At 40.6% G+C, this 20615-nt stretch overlaps 1 protein-coding gene across 1 annotated transcript in view; it reads left to right on the plus strand.

Moving 5' to 3' along the window:
- Window positions 1–20615, plus strand: part of ADCY2 (adenylate cyclase 2) — a 426140-nt gene that overhangs the window by 210031 nt on the left and 195494 nt on the right. Inside the window, 1 exon segment of the mRNA NM_001265652.1 lies at window positions 20245–20394. Within this exon segment, the coding sequence (NP_001252581.1) occupies window positions 20245–20394 (150 nt within the window).

The following is a 20615-nucleotide window of genomic DNA, read 5'->3' on the forward strand; positions in this document are numbered from 1 at the left end:
TTAAAACAGGCTGGGTATAGTGGCTCACACTTGTAATCCCAGCACTTTGGGAGGCCAAGGCGGACAGGTTCCTTGAGCTCAAAGAGATCAGCCTGGGAAACACAGGGAAACTTTGTCTCTACTACAAATACAAAAATTACCCAGGAGTGGTGGTGCATGTCTGTAATCCTAGCTACTTGGTAGGCTGAGGCATGAGAATTGCTTGAACCCAGGACGAGGACGTTGCAGTGAGCCGAGATCACACCACTCCCCTGCAGCCTGGACAACACAGTGAGACTCTGTCTCAAAAAATAAAAATTAAAGATAAATGCTTAAAGCAGTGTTTCTAGATCTTTTTCTATTAGACTCCCTCCTAAGGAAACTCTTTAGATTTTTTTTTTTTTAATGACAAAATATTTATTTTTGTCTTGATCTTTAAAAATCTATAAAATGGAAAGAATATCTCTTCATAGAGATTTCTTTTTTTTTGTTATTATACTTTAAGTTCTAGAATACATGTGCACAACGTGCAGGTTTGTTACATATGTATACATGTGCCATGTTGGTGTGCTGCACCCATTAACTCGTCATTTACATTAGATATATCTCCTAATGCTATCCCTCCCCGTGCCCCTCCCCACAATAGGACCCGGTGTGTGATGATCCCCTTCCTGTGTCCAAGTGATCTCATTGTTCAGTTCCCACCTATGAGTGAGAACATGCGGTGTTTGGTTTTCTGTTCTTGCGATAGTTTGCTGAGAATGATGGTTTCCATCTGCATCCATGTCCCTACAAAGGACACAAACTCATCCTTTTTTATGGCTGCATAGTATTCCATGGTGTATATGTGTCACATTTTCTTAATCCAGTCTGTCACTGATGGACATTTGGGTTGATTCCAAGTCTTTGCTATTGTGAATAGTGCCACAGTAAACATATGTGTGCATGTGTCTTTATAGCAGCATGACTTATAATCCTTTGGGTATATCCCCAGTAATTGGATGGCTGGGTCAAATGGTATTTCTAGTTCTAGATCCTTGAGGATTCGCCACTCTGTTTTCCACAATGGTTGAACTAGTTTACAGTCCCACCAACAGTGTAAAAGTGTTCCTATTTCTCCACATCCTCTCCAGCACCTGTTGTTTCCTGATTTTTTAATGATTGCCATTCTAACTGATGTGAGATGGTATCTCATTGTGGTTTTGATTTGCATTTCTCTGATGGCAATTGATGATGAGCATTTTTTCGTGTGTCTGTTGGCTGTATGAATGTCTTCTTTTGAGAAGTGTCTGTTCATATCCTTTGCCCACTTTTTGATGGGGTTGTTTGTTTTTTTTCTTGTAAATTTGATTGAGTTCTTTATAGGTTCTGGATATTAGCCCTTTGTCAGATGAGTAGATTGCAAAAATTTTCTCCCATTCTGTAGGTTGCCTGTTCACTCTGATGGTAGTTTCTTTTGCTGTGCAGAAGCTCTTTAGTTTAGTTAGATCCCATTTGTCAATTTTGGCTTTTGTTGCCATTGCTTTTGGTGTTTTAGACATGAAGTCATTGCCCATGCCTATGTCCTGAATGGTATTACTTAGATTTTCTTCTAGGGTTTTTATGGTTTTAGGTCTAACATTTAAGTCTCTAATCCATCTTGAATTAATTTTCGTATAAGGAGTAAGGAAAGGATCCAGTTTCAACTTTCTACTTATGGCTAGCCAATTTTCCCAGCACCATTTATTAAATAGGAATCCTTTCCCCATTTCTTGTTTTTGTCAGGTTTGTCAAAGATCAGATGGCTGTAGATGTGTGGTATTATTTCTGAGGACTCTGTTCTGTTCCATTGGTCTATATCTGTTTTGGTACCAATACCATGCTGTTTTGGTTACTGTAGCCTTGTAGTATAGTTTGAAGTCAGGTAGCGTGATGCCTCCAGCTTTGTTCTTTTGACTTAGGATTGTCTTGGCAATGCGGGCTCTTTTTTGGTTCCATATGAACTTTAAAGCAGTTTTTTCCAATTCTGTGAAGAAAGTCATTGATAGCTTGATGGGGATGGCATTGAATCTGTAAATTACCTTGGGCAGTATGACCATTTTCACAATATTGATTCTTCCTGTCCATGAGCATGGTATGTTCTTCCATTTGTTTGTGTCCTCTTTTATTTCACTGAGCAGTGGTTTGTAGTTCTCCTGGAAGAGGTCCTTTACATCCCTTGTAAGTTGGATTCCTAGGTATTTTATTCTCATTGAAGCAATTGTGAATGGGAGTTCATTCATGATTTGGCTCTCTATTTGTCTGTTACTGGTTTATAAGAATGCTTGTGATTTTTGCACATTGATTTTGTATCCTGAGACTTTGCTGAAGTTGCTTATCAGCTTAAGGAGATTTTGGGCTGAGATGATGGGGTTTTCTAAATATACAATCATGTCATCTGCAAACAGGGACAATTTGACTTCTTCTTTTGCTAACTGAATACACTTTATTTCTTTCTCTTGCCTGATTGCCCTAGCCAGAACTTCCAATACTATGTTGAATAGGAGTGGTGAGAGAGGGCATCCCTGTCTTGTGCCAGTTTTCAAGGGAATGCTTCCAGGTTTTGCCCATTCAGTATGATATTGGCTGTGGGTTTGTCATAAATAGCTCTTATTATTTTGAGATACGTTCCATGAATACCAAATTTATTGAGAGTTTTTAGCATGAAGGGCTGTTGAATTTTGTCAAAGGCCTTTTCTGCATCTATTGAGATAATCATGTGGTTTTTGTCTTTGGTTTTGTTTCTCTGCTGGATTACATTTATTGATTTGCACATGTTGAACCAGCCTTGCATCCCAGGGATGAAGCCCACTTGATCATGGTGGATAACCTCTTTAGATATTTTTATTCCTACCTGACCACTCATGGAAATTTAGTGCCACAGGTAGATTGCATATCTGTTTATGTGATGTGTACCTTATGCAATCTACCTGTGCATTGTTTCCGTCCCCAAGAACCATTGTTTCCCCCTTGGGGTGCTATGACCTCTGTTGAGAATGCATAGTTTAAGACATCAAACTCTGAAAGCGTAAAATATGCATCTCTGCTAGAGGGATGAGCCAGCCATATGGGCCAGGTACTGAAGTCAGCTAACAGGATACCTTCTCTTCTAGACAGTGCCATTTTCCCCGCCCCCAAAGAGACAGGCCTTTCTCCATGTTTCCATAATTGAAATATTCACCACCCACTTCCACTTCCCCTTTTTTATGCACATATTCTTTCTTTAGATGTTTTAGTTTACCCAACAGATCAGACTCAAATCTGGCCCGTCTGGGAAGGTTTCATTCCCTTTCAGGTGACAAAACATAGCTTCATGGTTCCAGTTTAACTCTGATAGGATAAGTTCAGGTCCAAATTCTTCATGTCTCTTCTGAGTATCATTTGCATGGATTTACTGAAGGGACGGCAGGTATATATCAAGGCATAACCCTCAAATTCAGAGATGATATCTTTTGAAGCAGCTACAAAGCTTTCTCACTAAATAGGAGAGGCAGAAAAGTAGATTGAATTGATTCAGGGCAAAAACTCACATTTTAATATAAGCCCATGAGGGCAGGGCTTTGGCCTTTTTAAAAAGTTTTCTTAAAATTATAGTTTCTATACTTTGAGCAGTTTGGGGCACATAAGAGGCTGTCAATTATATTTGTTGAATGAAAGAATGTATTTTCATTCAATACATGAATTAGGATATTTCCAATTCTTATGTGCTGAATCATAGGTATATGTAGGATTATATTTATTCATTTAATAAATACTTACCAGTACATAAGCTCTGTATGGATAACCCGATAAGTTCTGTATGGATTACCCAATCTATATATAGAGGAATATAAAACAGATGGGATCTTGACCCTGAAGGAACATAGAGCAGAACATGAAAGGCAGACAATAAGCAGATGGAGAAATGCGAAACATTTACTTTTGGCAAATGATGTTGGGGAAGTATCAGGGAGTATTACTCCACTGATATTGGAGAAGTATCAGGGAGTTTTACTCCAGTGATACTGGAGAAATATCAGGAAGCCATCCTGGAAAACAGCAGGAAGGCATTCAGATAGTGTGCCCAGGCAGCCCCTGACATACAAGCCAGGAATGAGCAGAAGGAGTTCCACACAGGGAGAGAGCCAGGCACGAGATTGCCAGGCAGAGAAAAGTGCGTGTGCAAGGCCTCGAGCCTGGCCAAGTTGGAGCACACCAGAGGAGGGCTTGGTGCCTAGAGTGGAGCTGAGACAGGGCATGGATAGAATTTGGAGATGCAGACAAGGGTGGGTTATATAAAGAGTTTAGGGTAGAATGCTTTCATAAGAAACATATTAAATTGGAGAGGCCTACTTTTCTGTGTCTAGCCCTCAGAAGAAAGATGCAGGCTAGAGATATACCTTTGGGCATTGGTGTTATTTGGATGGTGTTGAAGAAGTTAGGTATGTGGATGATGCTGCAAGGGAGGACTTGGGGGAATTTAAAGAGAAGTAGACCTGGGTAGTGCTCTGGAGATTGCCAACATTCGAATTAAGGCAGTGGAGTCAGTGAGATGGGCTCACCCCAGGGTGTCTGATGCCAGGACAGCTGAAGCAGGCTGGGATTCTCCGTAGGAGAAAGGGCCCAGCTGCTGCTGAGAGAGCCACTCAGGTGTGAGGTCAGGAGAGAGTAGGAAGGAGGCACTGGGTTTGGCAAACTTGAAGGTAACTGATATTCTTGCCTAGAGTGGTTTCGGTGGTGCCTTGGGTTGCCACATGAAATGGGTTCAGGAGAGACAGGGATCAAGAACTAGAAAGAGCTTAAGCAGACAAGTCTTAGAGGCTCAGCTCTAAAGGGAAATGAGAAATGGAGAAGACGGAAGGATGTGTGTGTTAAGGAAGGGTGTTGTTAGCTAAGGAGTAGGCTCACTGGCTCTTGGGAATGATTCAAAGAGGGAGAGATGGATGCCGTAGCATTAAGCAGTGAGGAGTGAGTTAGCACAGTGGCTTAGACTCGCTGTTGCCTGGAGACAATTGATGGAGTGATGGTCCAGGCCTATGTGGTTTTCTTACGCATTGAGAAGGAGTTAAAAAGTGCTTTTCTTGCAAATTATGGAATTTGCTTGTCAAATTTGATCTAAATAAAGGAATTTTTAAATGCATAATCTAAAATCAAACTGGTTTTCTTCATTTCTGTTCTACTCCCAAGTGATTCTGATGCCAGGCACGGTTTTTTTCTCATCAGCATCGTTCACTGCAGTGATTGCTATAGAAATCCTTGAGGTGTGAAAACTATTCCCTGTAGCAAGCACAGAATTTAAATGTTTCTGTTAGGAAAACAACTCTTAGGGCCACCTGACCATGGGAAGCTCTGCACTCTGTATCTCTTCTCTTTCCAGTGTAAAGATGAGTTTTGAGGACACTCTCCTTTAAACTATCAGTAAACTCTTTGGCTGCTTTTATTTAATTTTATATGTGACATAGCCTTATGAAATCATGGGAAAGATATTAAATGTTTCTCAAGTAAATAATGAGAAAATAAATATTCTGATCTGTTAAAGTTCATTTTATATATGATACAAAAAAAAAAAAAAACTTCATTACTTCATTAGTTGTTACCTAGTGTGCCCACTCTTTATTAAGGTCCTTAAAAAATTGGTACCTCTGGACTAACAGTTTTAGTCTGGATTGTTAAGCATCTAATTGTTTTATGCTTGATTTTTTAGTGGCAGGTTTATTATGTAATATATCCACTGGAAAAAATGGAAATGAATATTTTTAACATTTTATACTCATTCTTCAAAATTCTAGTAGGCTTGGATGGATTTCTGTTTTATTTCTGGCTTGTAATACCTCTTCACACCATCAGGAAGCATGTTAATTCATCCCAGAAATGCATTTAGACTTGGGAACAGTGGAGAGTTTATTTTGACCATGACAGTTCCAAATGAGGGTTGGGGGTTTATCTCTTACTTTCTTTATAAGCTGAAAAAGTGTGTGTGAAGCCCACCATATGGAAAACACTGTTATGCTTCCTAAGAGAAGTGTACCCAGTAAGCTTAAGTATGTAATTTTTTATAAAGCACAATGGTTTTGTCAGGCAAGTTATCCAAAACTCATCTAGGCACAACAATGAGATGATTCTAGAAGTTGGACCTAGACTGAATGTGGCAGAAATTTTTTCTTGTACTATTCAATGCCTGATGACATGGGAGAAGTCTCAGAGTAATAAAGGGCGCATGAGACGTCTTATTCTAGAAAAGCAAATTCAACTGAAGAGAGTTGTTAGCAATACACAGAGCTCTTAATCAAACATTTTCTTTTTCCCTAAAACATAATAGTTTCCATTTTTTTTTATTCTTAGAAGTGATTCTGAATTTCTCACAGTTGGATACCAGCAAGAAAAAAAAAGGACCTAGATCCTATAAAAAGGAATCATTTCCCATTTAGAAGTCACCTAATTAGGTATTTAGAACATCATGCACTATAAATAGGAAACCTCATGTTATTGCCTCAAGAAAGACAGGTCTTTATGTACTTCACTGAAATGACAAAATAGTCAAATATGTGGCTTTTTGGTTTTTATGCAATGCAGATACAGGGTATCTTTGTTTGGGCTTCCCAGAAGCAGGTCTTAAGATAGGGATAAATTGGGGGGTGGCCTAGTACAAGCCCTGAACCATAGTGAGGAGGACAGGACAGGGAAGGAGGAAGCTGAGCAAACCAGAGTGATGGTTTGGGGTGAGGCCTTGCCACAGTCTGATCTCATGGGGAGCACTGGAGTTTATTCTACCCTGAAGCAGGAACGTTGGGCTTTTGTACACCTGTGTTTGTCAGTCATTGACTAAATGAGGGATTGGCTGATGATGGGAGGGAGCAGGGAAAATGGGAGTGAAGGGTGAGAAGGAGAGTGGTTTAAACTAAGAGATAGCTCCAGTCACCCAAGGGCAACTGCTGGATAAGATGGCACATGAGGCCGGGCATGGTGGCTCATGCCTGTAATCCCAGCACTTTGGGAGGCCTAGGTGGGCAAATCACTAGGTCAGGAGATCGAGACCATCCTGGTTAACACGGTGAAACCCCATCTCTACTAAAAATACAAAAAATTAACCGGGTGTGGTGGCGGGCGCCTGTAGTCCCAGTTACTTGGGAGGCTGAGGCAGGAGAATGGTGTGAACCTGGGAGGTAGAGCATGCAGTGAGCTGAGATCACGCCACTGTACTCCAGCCTGGGCGACAGAGCAAGATTCCATCTCAAAAAAAAAAAAAAAAAAAAAAAAGATTGCACACAAGAGCTATTAACTCATAAGCTGAGCTCTGAGACAGGCACACTGGAGAAGCCCTAGGAATCCCAGGAAACCAGAGATGGAGAAGGCACAAATAGCTCAACTACAGAAATGAAGGCTGATGTGGTGTGTCCTATCACCAGAGTCTCTAGTATAGGGGCAGTTATCACCTAATGAATGACACCTCATGAAAGGAAGATTTTCTGACACCAGCTGGTTGCTGCAAAATCATGCAGGCACTAACCATCCAGCATTAGGGGAGACCCCACAAGTTAAGGGCTCAGAATTCCACCAGGCTGTCCTTCAGATGCCAGCCATACTTGTGGGGGAGGGTGGTCCCCAGGTCACCTGCATTTCTAAGCAACTGACTACAAATTCCAATTTCCATGACCTCCCCTGCACATCAGTGTGTTCATCAACCACTGAACTTTGGTGTCCAAAGTTTTTCTTGGGGTTTCATCTCATGGGCGTGACTGACTGAATCATCATCCATGTGATTGAACTCACTTTCCAGCTCCCTTCCCCAGAGGTTAGGTTTATGTTATGTGGCTCAAAGCCTCACTCCTCTAATCACATGATTGTTCATGCAGATGGCCAGCCATCCTGAGCCTCATCTTTCTTGTAGGATAAACTCAGGTATAATCCAAGAGGCTCACCAATAACAAAAACATTCCTATTACTCAGGATAGTCCCAGGATGTAATCTTCTTCCAAGAAATAAAAGACAAAGACCAACCATATTATTTACTATACAAAAGAAGAGTAGCCTTTTTGAAGAGTAGGTTTTACATTGAAGTTACCTGTAGACAGAAGAGAACTCAAGGAGTAACCCAGAGAGCACTGGGAGGACAGGCTTTGAAGAATTAACATAACTCTAAATTTGACCAGTTTGAGCAGTCAATAAGGTATCTTTAATTTACTTAATATTACCCATAATCATCAAAACTAATTCTAAGCTGACATAATATGAGCCTCACACATCTCATGAGTGTCAACAGAGACCCCAGATCACAATGAACAGAAAGCCAAATTGTTTAAGTAAATTTGTGAAAGGGGGTTATGTTGAAATATTTCACATCCCATTTTTTTAAAGTTTGGTCAGGCCTCCTAGGACTAAGAACCTCCATCTCTCTATCCTCTCTGAGTGGCCCATGTCTGCCTCTGTGTACATCTGCCCTGTCCTTCTTTTCCCAAAAGCCAGCTTCTCGATTCATCTTTCTGTCTGTACAAAATTTCATCACAGAATTCCCAAAATGGTAGCTTCAACTGCCAGGTTACATGGTCTTCATCTTGGTGCCCTCAATCTCTAATACTCAAACCTAATTTCCTGGAGACAGAATCTGATCAACCCAAAAGTCCACCTTTGGTTTTGTTAGCTGTGATTTTGCACAAGGTTGAAGTATTGAACGTGGGGTGGGTGGTCCCTGTTTGCTGCTCCAGACCCATAGTCACTGTTCTCACCCTACTGTCCCGTGGAAGTGAATGTGAAGCACTGTGTCACCAGCTCCTTTGTCCTCTGGCTTCAGGTTGGGTCAGGCAAGTGGGAGGCATGGCCAAGGAACTGCAGGGCAAGAGGAGAATGAGGTCAGGGATTGAGGCTGTAACAGCCCCTGTGCCAGGACACAGGTTTGCAGTGACTTAGCTTCCACCGGTTCCTGTTGGGTAGCTGACTCCCCAGCAGTAACACCTTTCTCCAGATTCTAGCAACATCTCCCTCCCTGTATTAGTCTGTTCTCTTGCATTCCTATAAGGAACTACCTGCTATAAGGTCATAACATTACCTTATTACTGGAGACTGGGTAACTTATGAAGAAAACAGGTTTAATTGACTCACCATTCTGCAGGCTATACAGGAAGCATGACTGAGGAGGCCTCAGGAAACTTGCAATTGTGGCGGAAGGCGAACGGGGAGCAGGCACATCTTCACACAGTGGAGCAGGAGAGAGAGAGAGAGAGCAGGGAGGTGCTACACACTTGTAAACAACCAGATCTCATGAGAACTCACTATCACAAGAACAGCAAGGGGGATATCTGCCCCCATGGTCCAGTCACTTCCCACCAGCCCCCTCCTTCAACACTTGGGATTACAATTCAACATGAGATTTGGGTGGGGACACAAATCGAGACCATATCACTCCCTTTGCCTCCTCAGATCTATACGTGGTAACGAAACTTCTGTTACTATCCCTGGGGTACTTCTGAATTCCTTGTTGGTTTTCCTGCCAATACCTTTTTAACTGTCACTTCATGTGACTTATAGCTCTTTCTTGCAAGCCATCTTTTTCAAGTGAGAACTTGACCAAATCTGGACTTATGGGGTATGTTAGATGACTGCTTCTTGTCTCAGAAGAAGAAAAATGAGCACAGAAAGGAAGTATCTGCTACTGTCTCAAAATTTTTGGAAGAGAATATAGATAGCAAGTTCATCATAGTTTTCATAACTGTTTTATTTAATTAATTTGTATATTTATTTACTTCATCAAAACCTTAGTTCTTTGGTGATGTGGTTTTCAGACTGTTCCAAGGCACCCAGGGACACTCCAGGATATTTTAAAATTTCAAGGGAAATACAAAGATGCTCAGCAAACTACTCTTGAGATAGTTCATAGTTTCAACATTAGATCATGCAGCATTCCTTTGTTCACATCGTGTCTTTGCAAAGCTGGGTTTCTGTTGTTGCTGTGAGCAAAAACCAGTATGATGCAGATATTAAGATGCAATGGGAGATGTAGGTGGCAGTCTTGAATAAGAATCCGTGTTCTGTAAAGTTATGCAACACTCAACAGGCACATTGGCCACTGATACATCATTAGTATTTCACCATGATTATCGAAGAATGAAATAAAAATATTATATTTTATTTTCATATATGGTGGTGCTAGTGGTTTTTCGTATCAACTGCTAAGTTGTTTGGGCATAATACTTAAGTTGCTTTGGCCTCACTAAGTAATAAACAAAACTCCTAAGAATTTCCTTTAGTCTAGTAACATGACAAAAAGAATTAATGAGTATTATGAACCAGGAAAACTCAGGAACCTCTGCATTAGTGGTTTTATTTTTGCAGTTAGCTTTATAATAATGTCAGAAGAACTATAATAATGTCAGAAGAAGTTTATCACCAGTCTTCCTTCAATCACAAGTATTTGTGTGTTCTCATATAGAAAACTAACTAAGGATGATCCCAATGGCAGAAACTTCATAGCCATCACCCTGAGAACCTAGTGGCTGCAATTAAAATCTCACTTTTCCAGCTCATGAGAAGCCTGCCTTGCATCATCTAAATTGTTTGTTTGCTTTGTTGAGTTCTATTGTTGGCTTGTTTTATTGCATTTATTCTAATGACCTTGATTTCTTTAGGGGGAGAGTACAAAATTTAATTGATTAAAAATAAATGCCAGCAAATGTTTTGCGGAACGACTAAAGGGTATTTAATGAATATCCCATCTTGGTGCACATTGAACCATCATGAGTAGTACATGGAATTTCCACAAAAGAGCTGCCAGCCCCAAATGTGTAAGGCTTGCCCATTTTGACATTCAAGTGGATTCTCTGGTGATGTATATGTAAAAATGTCTTTAAAACTTAGTGTCATATTGTGATGGACTGAATTGTGTTCCCTCAAAATTCATATGCTGAAGGCTAACCACCTCAGAATGTGACTGTATGTAAACATAGGGCCTTTGAAGAGGTGGTTAAGGTAAAATGAGATCTTTAGGGTGGGCCCTAATGCAATCTGACTGGTGTCTCTATTAGAAGAGGAGACGGGGACACACAGACACACCAGGGTGGTGTGCTCACAGAGAAGAGACCCTGTGAGGTCACTGAATTTTTGTCCTCTCTGAAACTCATGTTGAAGTTTAATTGCCATTGTAACACTATTAGGAAGTAGAACTTTTACGAAGTGATTAGGTCACGAGGGCTCTGACCTCATGGGTGGGATTAACACCGTTATAAAAGGGAGTTAATCCCGTTTTTTCCACTTGATCTTTTGTGTTCTGCCATGGGAGACCAAGCATTCCTCCCCTACAGAGGCTGCTGTGCTCAAGGCTCCTTCCTGGAATTAGAACTGCCAACCCTGCCATCACCTTGATATTGGACTTTACAGCTTCCAGAACTGTGAGCTGATAAATTTCTGTTTTGTATAAGTTACCCAGTCTGTGGTCTACTGTTATAGCAGCATAAAATAGGCCAAGTCACAGCAAGAAGGCAACTGTCTGCAAGCCAAGGAGAGAGGCCTCGATCAAACCTAACTACACATTGGTCTTGGGCTGTAGCCTTCAGAACTGTGAGGAAATAAGTGCCTGCTGTTTAAGCCACCCAGTCTATGGTATTTTATTAGTAGTAGTAGTAGTAGTTGTTGTAGTCGTAGTATACTATTGCACATATTTAGCAAAGCCCACTCCTTTTGATTGTGGTCTTTGAATGCTATTGTCTGGGAAAAACAGCTGCAGTCTTGTCCATTTGGGAAAACATGAGATGTCACTTGGTGTTTGGGGCAAAAATAATACATGTTCTCTGACCGAAATTTACAAGAAATCAGAGTATGGTGCCAATGGGTTTAAAAATTTGTCTTTTCATTCTTACAGGACATGGTTTACAGAAAAACATACACCAGGAGAGGAAGGAAGGTGGTTGGGGTAACCCCAAGAGTACACTCTGGGGAGAGTGCTTTTGAGTACCTTTCGGTCTTTGATTCTATCAAGGGAAGCAGTTGCCAGGCATGCCCTTTCCTGATGAGTGTGATTAATGAAACAACCAAAGTTTCATTTGTAATAGAAAAGTTTTTGTTCTCCTCTTCCCAAATGGTTTCAGTGATGCATCCTTTTATAATTACACTATGACTTTATGCAGCATATTTTGGTCAGACCAAAAAGGACATTCCAATTCAAAGTAGGCCTTGTGAATCACAGCACTCACTATTTTTCTCCTTTATTTGGAGTCCATGACTGTTTCGCAGCGTTTTGCAGCCTGTCATTTCCTTACGGATGTGCTTACTAATATCATATTTAAATCTCCAGGTGAGATTGGCCGTGGCATCCTGTGTTGTTATTCCTATACCTCTGTGCAATCTCGTCTCTGCATTGTCCTATTACATTTGATGTCAACATTTAGGTCCACATCCTTTCATCAGGTGTTTTCTGATTCAGTCATAATCAGCGGGGCAGTCTGCACTTTTTTTGTGTAATTCCAAATTGACCTTCTATTGTGTAGATTACGAATGCGACTATAGGTAGGTCACAATGCCAGTTGCAAATGCGATAGCAATGCAACCTCCCCCTGGTACCCACAAAAGGCATTTTATGCCTTCTGTGTGCTATGTTAATAGAAGGGGAATACGCCACATGTTCACCCTAAAATGGAGTATTATTTTCTCCTAAACTAAGCTGGATAAATCAGAGTCTCTAATAGCCTTGGTCATGCTTTTAAATAAACCTAAATACCTGTCAGCTTTCAAATTTTTAAATGAGTGGGTGTGGACCACATGTGTCACCTATTAAGTGGTGGTGAATGAAGAGAATTAGAAATGGTGTTTAAATGAAGCAAAACTTCATTGATTCAGATTAATTAGAGAGACGATCTGTCTAAATTAATGAAAAGTCTGAATTAGAGTGTGTTAAAGTTTCTTTTTTAAGCATTTAAGTCCACTGAAATCACCAGAACCAGGCAAAGTGTATATTGTTTGGTGCGGATCCTTAGGAGAGCTGATTTAAGACTAGTAAAATTGTTGTTTTAATTGGTGTATAATTTCATGTTTCTAAGTTTTTGAAAGGCATTGAGATGCAGCACTTAAAAATGTGTCCTCCTGTTGTGTCATTACTTTGGGAGACAGGGTTTGGGAAGACACAGAGACTGGCATTTTTAATAAGCCTCTTGGAAGATCCAGGACCATTCAGGAATTTGAGTTTCTGAAATAAGCAGGTCAAACGTCTTTGGAATAAGTAACATTCATTCAACTATCTGAACTCAAAAAGACCAAAGAGATCATGATTTCTATAGGTCTCAGTGGCGATGTAAAGTTTAGGTAATCATTGATTTGTTGCCTGACCAATGTAAGATGCAATTATCCAAACATCAGACTGGGTCAGGAGACAGTGTTTCGGCTGTCCGGACGGAGACTAATAATGCTCACAAACATGCTTTGTAGTGTATAGATGCTCTCGGAATTGGGCTTGAAGCTGTGTTGAGACAGAAGGTAGTAGGGAGAAGATCTGGTAGTGTTGCTTTGCAGAAACGATGTGCAGAATAGGTCAAGAATGAAAAGGAAACATCTGCTCTATTTTGGATGCGAGCGAAGTGGAATAGGAGTTTCAGTGATAGTGATTCCCATGATTCCCTCTGCTTTAACTTATCATAAAGGACTAAGAAATCTCCTTTGGAGAAATGTAAAGCTCCATGTAACTCTTCAAAGATATTCCATCATAGAAATTGATGACGGTGTTGCTTTTTCCTTTTCCATTTTTATCTTTGTAACTTCCTCATACAGCTCATTTGTTTCATCTTCTCTTTTCCCATAGTGGAGAGGAGCTAAACCCTGAAGCTAAGATTGTTCTGTGTGCTTGAAGTCAAAGAGAGAATGGACAGAAGAGTAAACAGAGTGACAGTACCCTCCTCTGCAGAAAATAGGGAAGCCATAAATCTTCATGGCTTGTGGTGTTTTCTTCTATGGAGTCCTGAGTATTGGAAACTCCATGTTATTCCCTTTTCTCTGGTTCTAAACTATAATCAAGTGAAACTTCTCCCCATCATTTTCAAGTTTGCAGTCACTGAACTGAGAAGTACAGGTCTGGATTTCTGCATGGTTAATTCGGCTTTCTCTTCTTGGAGGGAAACTGTGTTCTCAATGAATTAATTTGTGGGAGGAACTTTCTATCACGATCTGAGGATCTTCTAGGCTCATGTCTTCCAGTTGACTTTTAATGAGTTGCTGGAGCAGTTCGGAGAAGAGCAAAGGGCCCTCCAAGCTGCCATACTCTATTTTTGTCTAGTTATTGGCCAGACATGAGCCCTATCAACTTATAAGATTTAGCCCTTCATTCCAAATATATCTGGAAAAATAACATGATGTCTGCTATTCCAAAAGACTTAATAGCAACAGATGTGGTATAAAAAGAATAAAGAAAATAATAATCATGACCAACAGTACTATCTATTTTGTAATGGAAACTTCCATAGGAAATCAAATTGCAATGGACTCCCCATTTTTGGTTCTACTCTTTTAGCCCAAAGCCCTAATAACATCCACTATTAAGACTGTTGGTGTTTCAATTTTCTTTATACCTTTCTCTCTAACTCCACTCCTCCTCATTTGGAGGGACTTCAAATTAGAAGATCCTAGCACATGACCTAAGGATCATTGGATGTCATTAACCAAAGCACAGTGTTCCTGATTGTCACTAAATGACTCATAAAGAGCAGAAACCCTGAGGCCACTACACATAGCAAATTTAATTCTTAGAGGGCTGTGAGAAATGCTAAGGAGATGGGATTGGGATTCTCTGCAGCCATGTCTGAGAGATCAGTTAAGGAAAACTGTACCTGATCATTTTCTCCCCCAGGCAAGAGCGTTGCTTTCTGTAAGCCAAATTGGATGCTTATGATATGTGGTGAGCTTACTGAATATTCATTCCCAGCTCTCTTCATCATGTTCTTGTCTTCCCTTTTATTTTCCTTTGACTTATAATTGGTGTTTTTGCATATTTATGATCTGCTTTGTTTTAAGCTGATGACCTGTGTCAAATGCTATAACTTTTCTCCTTTGACATTGTGCAGTTAGTTCATAGAAAAAAAAAAAAAACTGTCATTAAGTGATGGCATTTCCCACATTACCAGGAGCCTGGCTTTGCCCTCAGCCTGCAGGGTGCTGCCTGGTATCTGCGTGGGCCATTTTAGTTTGCCACCCCAACATGAGGTTAAGAATTAGAATAGTAAACTCTTTAAAATGCATAATACATCAGAGCCACAAGGAGGAATCTGAGTGGTCACCTAACTCATGTGATAATTTCTCAAATGTTTAAAGACAATGACCTGATACCCTTAAATGTTTTCTTCCCAGGTGAAATAGTCCTCAGATGGGTCACACTTGTGCCTCATAACCTGGGTGAGAGCAGCCTGACCCTCCCTTCACTCTCTTCTCAACAGGCACAGATGCATAAGCTGAACCAGTAAAGGCTCCATGGGCATATGGTCTCCAAGAACTTAACATAACTTTAAATGATGAAAGTACTTTGCAGCATAAATACAAATGCTTTATAAAGAAAAAAATCAGTTTCTTACAAAATAACATGTGTCTCTTTAGAAATTCCTCAGAAATGCCTTCCCCATGCCCTGGAGGGGGTTGCGTGTGCGGTGGAGAAATCTGGCCGTATGCGTATGAATTGGGGCTGTGTAGAATGTACAGGGATAGTCTGGAGAGCCTCTCCCGGCCTGGGGGCAGCCCTTAGGTCACTTAATTTTTTAGACCTTTTGTTGCCCAGTCTATAAGATGAAATAATAAAACAAGTGCCTTCTCCTGATTGCGTTGCTCTCTGTACTCTTAAGGTAAAAAGATATGAGGTATATTTAGAAGGGTTATGGTGGTCATTATGAAAGGAGCAAAATAATAATAATAATTTGCTAGTAGACAGCATGCTTCCGAGAAGTACAGGATTCATTAATTTGCATCCTCTGAGAAGCATGCGAAGTGTTGACAAATCACCCCACATTTACATCAAGAGAAGATGGGGAGCAGTGCGGACAGCAACCTTCTGTGAGGATGTGTGGGCATGGTTCCACTTACACAGATTCCAGACCCCACACATGCTCGATTTTAAGACCTGGTTTTAATCTTCAGGGTAAACCTTGACTGCTGTTATTACCTTAAATAATTTATTTCCTTCTAAGAGATCTCTGGAGGCCAAGTTCCTCTCCTGTTTTCTGACAGATGTGAAAGTAGCTAAATGAAGCAAGAAGATAAAAGGATACAGCAAGATGGTATGATGTTATAAAACAAACTCAACATTGTGGAAATAGGATTGTTTGTCAGAGGTTCTGCTTAATAGTCCTCTGGAAAATAAAATACTTTGATATTATTTTTGAAAAGAAAATTGTAACCTAATCACTTTCTTGCAGCTCTAGGTCTTGTATAAAGTCATTTCATGCATGCATCATTTTAAAAGAAAAATTATTTAGGACATCAATTGTATTTGTAAATGTGTGTCATTATCAAAATGCCAAGGTCAATTCAATTAACCTTAGAATATAGGGATGAAACCGGGTATTAGGAACAGGCTTATAATTCGATAAGTTTTCCATCAGGAAAGACATATCATATTCTATTTTACATTAAAGCCCTATGTTGTTTATTGCTTAAAAGTTTTCCTTTGAATATAGAAATTAAAAATCAGTAAATGCATTCTTTCCCATTCTCTGTAGATAGGAGGGGTTCAAATTACATTTGTTGGAAGCAATGCAGCATCCAGAATGAATTACTCCAAGAAGGTTTTTCCTTACCTGCTGTGGCAGTGCAAATGTGCCAGTAGAATGTGGCAGTCGGAGAGTATTGGCTGGAAGACAGGCAGCAAGAAGTGCAAAACCTTATTGCTCTCCAGGCGGCCTCCCCTTGCTTGGAATGAGCTTCTGTTGTCAAATGTTTGGAAACCTCTCAATGGACAAGAAACATTTGCCTGGTCAGCTACACTGGCTCTGTGCACAGGGCCAGGCAGCACGGTGGAGAGCACCCTAAATTCAGTCTACTGCCGCAGAGGAGGGACTACCCTATACAGGCTGCCTCAATGTAGGGGAAGAAAAGCCTGTGGCAAGCTCTGTTGCAACAAGGGCCTCCGAGCGAAGAGAATTCAGAGGAAATAAGTGGGGAGTGGGATTCTAGGAAAACAGGATAAGACAGTACTCGCATTCCAGAGGGTAGAGACTCGCATTGGAGCCTCAGTGTTGGTATCAAAGTGCCCCATTTCTATGCCCTGCAGAGGAAGCCCAGGGACAGATGATGGCTTCATTCAGTTCTGTTGCTTCCACTTGGTTTTTATTGTGGAGGAATTTACTCCCTAAAATGTTGACAGGTTTGCTTCGAAGGCATTTTCTGAGGAGGAAGAGAAAAAGCTCTCATGAATAATCACTGAGTCATTTTTATTATTATTTCAGCTACACCTAATAAGGAAGGAGTTAGTATTTTCTAATTCTGAGCAGCATGGTTTGTGTTGGCTTCTCTCATTTCCTGCATTCTTTGGTGCGCTGTTCTTCAAAGCATATCCAGCAATGACAAGATCTGAAGAACTTATAGCAAAGCAGATGGTCATTTCGCAGAAGCAGAGTATGGCAGGACTTAACTGACAATGCACCATTGGACATGGTGCTGAAATCAACTCCTGTTCAACTAGGGGAGGGTCCCCTCAAATCGGAAGCCAGGAAGGTCATCCGGACTTTCCACATGCTCCAGGATTGACATTCTCAGAAGAGGTGATGTGTCAAAGTATGGCCTTGGGAAGGAAGAGAGCCCTGTGATGCTAGAAAATGTGTAGAAGTAACACTGAAGACAGCCACATTGCTCTGAAGCGCTGGGCTGCTGCACCCGCTTACACACAGACTGTGAGCACATATGCCTTCCACACAGAGCACGTGCGTTACCTGCATATCACATGCATACACATCACCCAAGCATGCATTTCACACACAGATTACACACAAGTTACATGCATGTATGCACACCACATGCATATACCACACACAGATCACACACACAGAGGAATTCCCAGTAAAGATTTTAATTATCCATTCTAATGGGGAGGAGATAAAATATAGATGCATAACTGGACATTATGGGGGTTAGCTGTGAGAATATGGGTGAGCTTTAGGATCTCCCTGGCCCCAAATCTCTCTGAAATGAGTGAGTTACATGAAACATCATTGAAGGCCCCTTCTAATATGCATGATTCTGGACCTCACTTCTATTGTGCATCTGCATTTATTCAGAGAGAACCTCATCACATCATTCTTCCAATTCTAACTCTGTCCTTTTTTTCCCCCTGTATCCCAAACATTTATTTTCTAGGACTTGAGGAGGCTAATAATTAATATCACTGTTTTCCTCTTGGGTTCAGAACCCTTTGAGAGATAGACAAAGGCATTGGGTAGATAGAGAACAAAATGTCAGCTTATTACTCTTACACCTATTTGGAGAGTGCAGTTAGGAATAAATGATCTTGCTGATTATCCCCTGAGTTTACCCATCTTTCCCTACAGCCATCTGCCCTCAAATCAAGGTCTTTCTCAGCACAGAGGCAAGTGGCCCACTAGGTCCACTGCTTCGCTGAGAATGCAAAACATGAAGATGATCACCCACTTTAGGGAGGAAGACCCTGCTTATGGGGGAGGATGGGCTAAGATGCAGAGAGTTCATATCCTTTTCCCAAGCCCTCCAGTTAGACCGATTCCTCCTGCTCTCCTTGGCAGAAGTGACCCCCCTACAGAGAGGGAGGACAGCTATGATTCTCTGTTCAGTCCTGTCATGGGGAACCTTGAAGATTTAGGAATAAATTTCCCACGATGGGTTCCAGCCACTCCTGCTCACCACGTTGGATGATTAATGTGATAAAGTGGTCTGTGTTATGGGGAGATTCTTAGGGAGGAGCATAGGATATTTGGAACTGATGCTGCTGAGTTGTTATTAAAGCCACTAGTGACCTGTCTTGGTGATAATACAAGTCATATGGAAATGGAGGGTAGGTTGGATTTTAACCAGATATGTCTATCCACTCACAGACAGGTCTGTAGGTCTTGCCCTGGACACACAAGAGCTTGCTCCATGTGAATAGTGGGCTACACTAAAAAGACTATTGTCATACACTGTTGATGAGAATGTAAATGGAATATTTCCTGAGAGCAATTTTGCAATATGTATCAAGAATTTAAAAATACTTGTGGCTTTTCAGTAATTATGTCTGAGGAAATGATCAAATATGAAGCCAAAGCTTTATACATGAGGTTGACCACTATAGCATAATGCAAATGCACAGAATATTGATAAGTATTAAACAATATGGACATATCTAAAGGACAATCCAGTCACAGAACTGAATATTATCTAAGCATTTAAAATCTTGTTTCTACGGAACTTATATGATCTAAAAAATATCTTATTAAATGTTAAAGCAAAGGACAAAAACTACATTCAGAATGAACTGAAGTTTTTTGGAACGAGAGAGAGATCTTGACAAAGTAGAGTATGCCACCGATTTTGAGAACATGGAGGAAAACGGAGTAGGTAGACAAGGCCATATGGACAGCAGAGTGTTCTGCTCGGGCAGGACAATTACAGATTATTTTTAGTTTTTCTTTATATCTTTGTTTTTCTCCCAAATTGTATGAACATGAATTGTTTTTATCATCAAAAGAATAATGAGTTTTATGTTTTGAAAGACTACCATATTTCTACATAAACAAAAGATAATGGGTGAATGTCAGTTATCCAGGCTCAGCAAGTACAGTTTTGGTGTGAGGGCAGTTTGTATTAGTCACCTAGTATCGCAATAATGCTGCGTAACAACCATGAAATCTCAGAAGTACACAATAATAGACTGCAGGTTGACTAGGACAGCTCTGCTCTATGTGTCTCTCATCGTGGGACTGGTGGGCTACCCGGAAATGTTCTTTTCCTAATGAGGTGCAAGAGAGTGACTTGAAAAACAAGTCACTCTGGATCTGGATCTGGCTCATGGTTATTTCTGTCCACATTGCATTAGCAAAAGCAAAGCAGATCTCATGACTGAGCCCAAAGTCAAGGGAGGGACTACAAAGTTGTCTACCAAAGGGCATGGATCCAAAAACAGGGTAGAACTCTTCTGGAGACTGATGTTTTCTGTTAAGCAAATAAAAATGTTACTTTGGAAGCAGAAGTAAAATTAACTTCCCGCAGTTATCTCTCTGAAGACAATTGCTAATGTGTGCTTCGTTTTGATTATATTCACGAGTGAGAAATAGTCACCCTATTGAGCAGTTCTTTCTGTCTCTTTAGATCCTGGCCAATGTGATCATTTTCATCTGTGGGAACCTGGCGGGAGCCTACCATAAGCACCTCATGGAACTTGCTCTTCAGCAAACATATCAGGACACCTGTAATTGCATCAAGTCCCGGATCAAGTTGGAATTTGAAAAACGTCAACAGGTAATGCATGTTTTTCATCTTACATCCACATTACTTTAGGCATTATCAAAATGATGCTGTTACTATTAACGTTGAATGTGGTTCATTCATTCATGAGCTTCAGAAAAACCAGAGAAGACACCCTGGGCTCTGCACCTGGGAAGTGTCTTAGTCTGCTTAGTGCTGCTATAAAGGAATACCTGAGGTTGAGTAATTTATCAAGAAAAGAGGCTTATTTGTCT

The sequence above is a fragment of the Macaca mulatta genome, chromosome 6, assembly GCF_049350105.2.
Source record: "Macaca mulatta isolate MMU2019108-1 chromosome 6, T2T-MMU8v2.0, whole genome shotgun sequence".
NCBI classification, from domain to species: Eukaryota; Metazoa; Chordata; class Mammalia; order Primates; family Cercopithecidae; genus Macaca; species Macaca mulatta.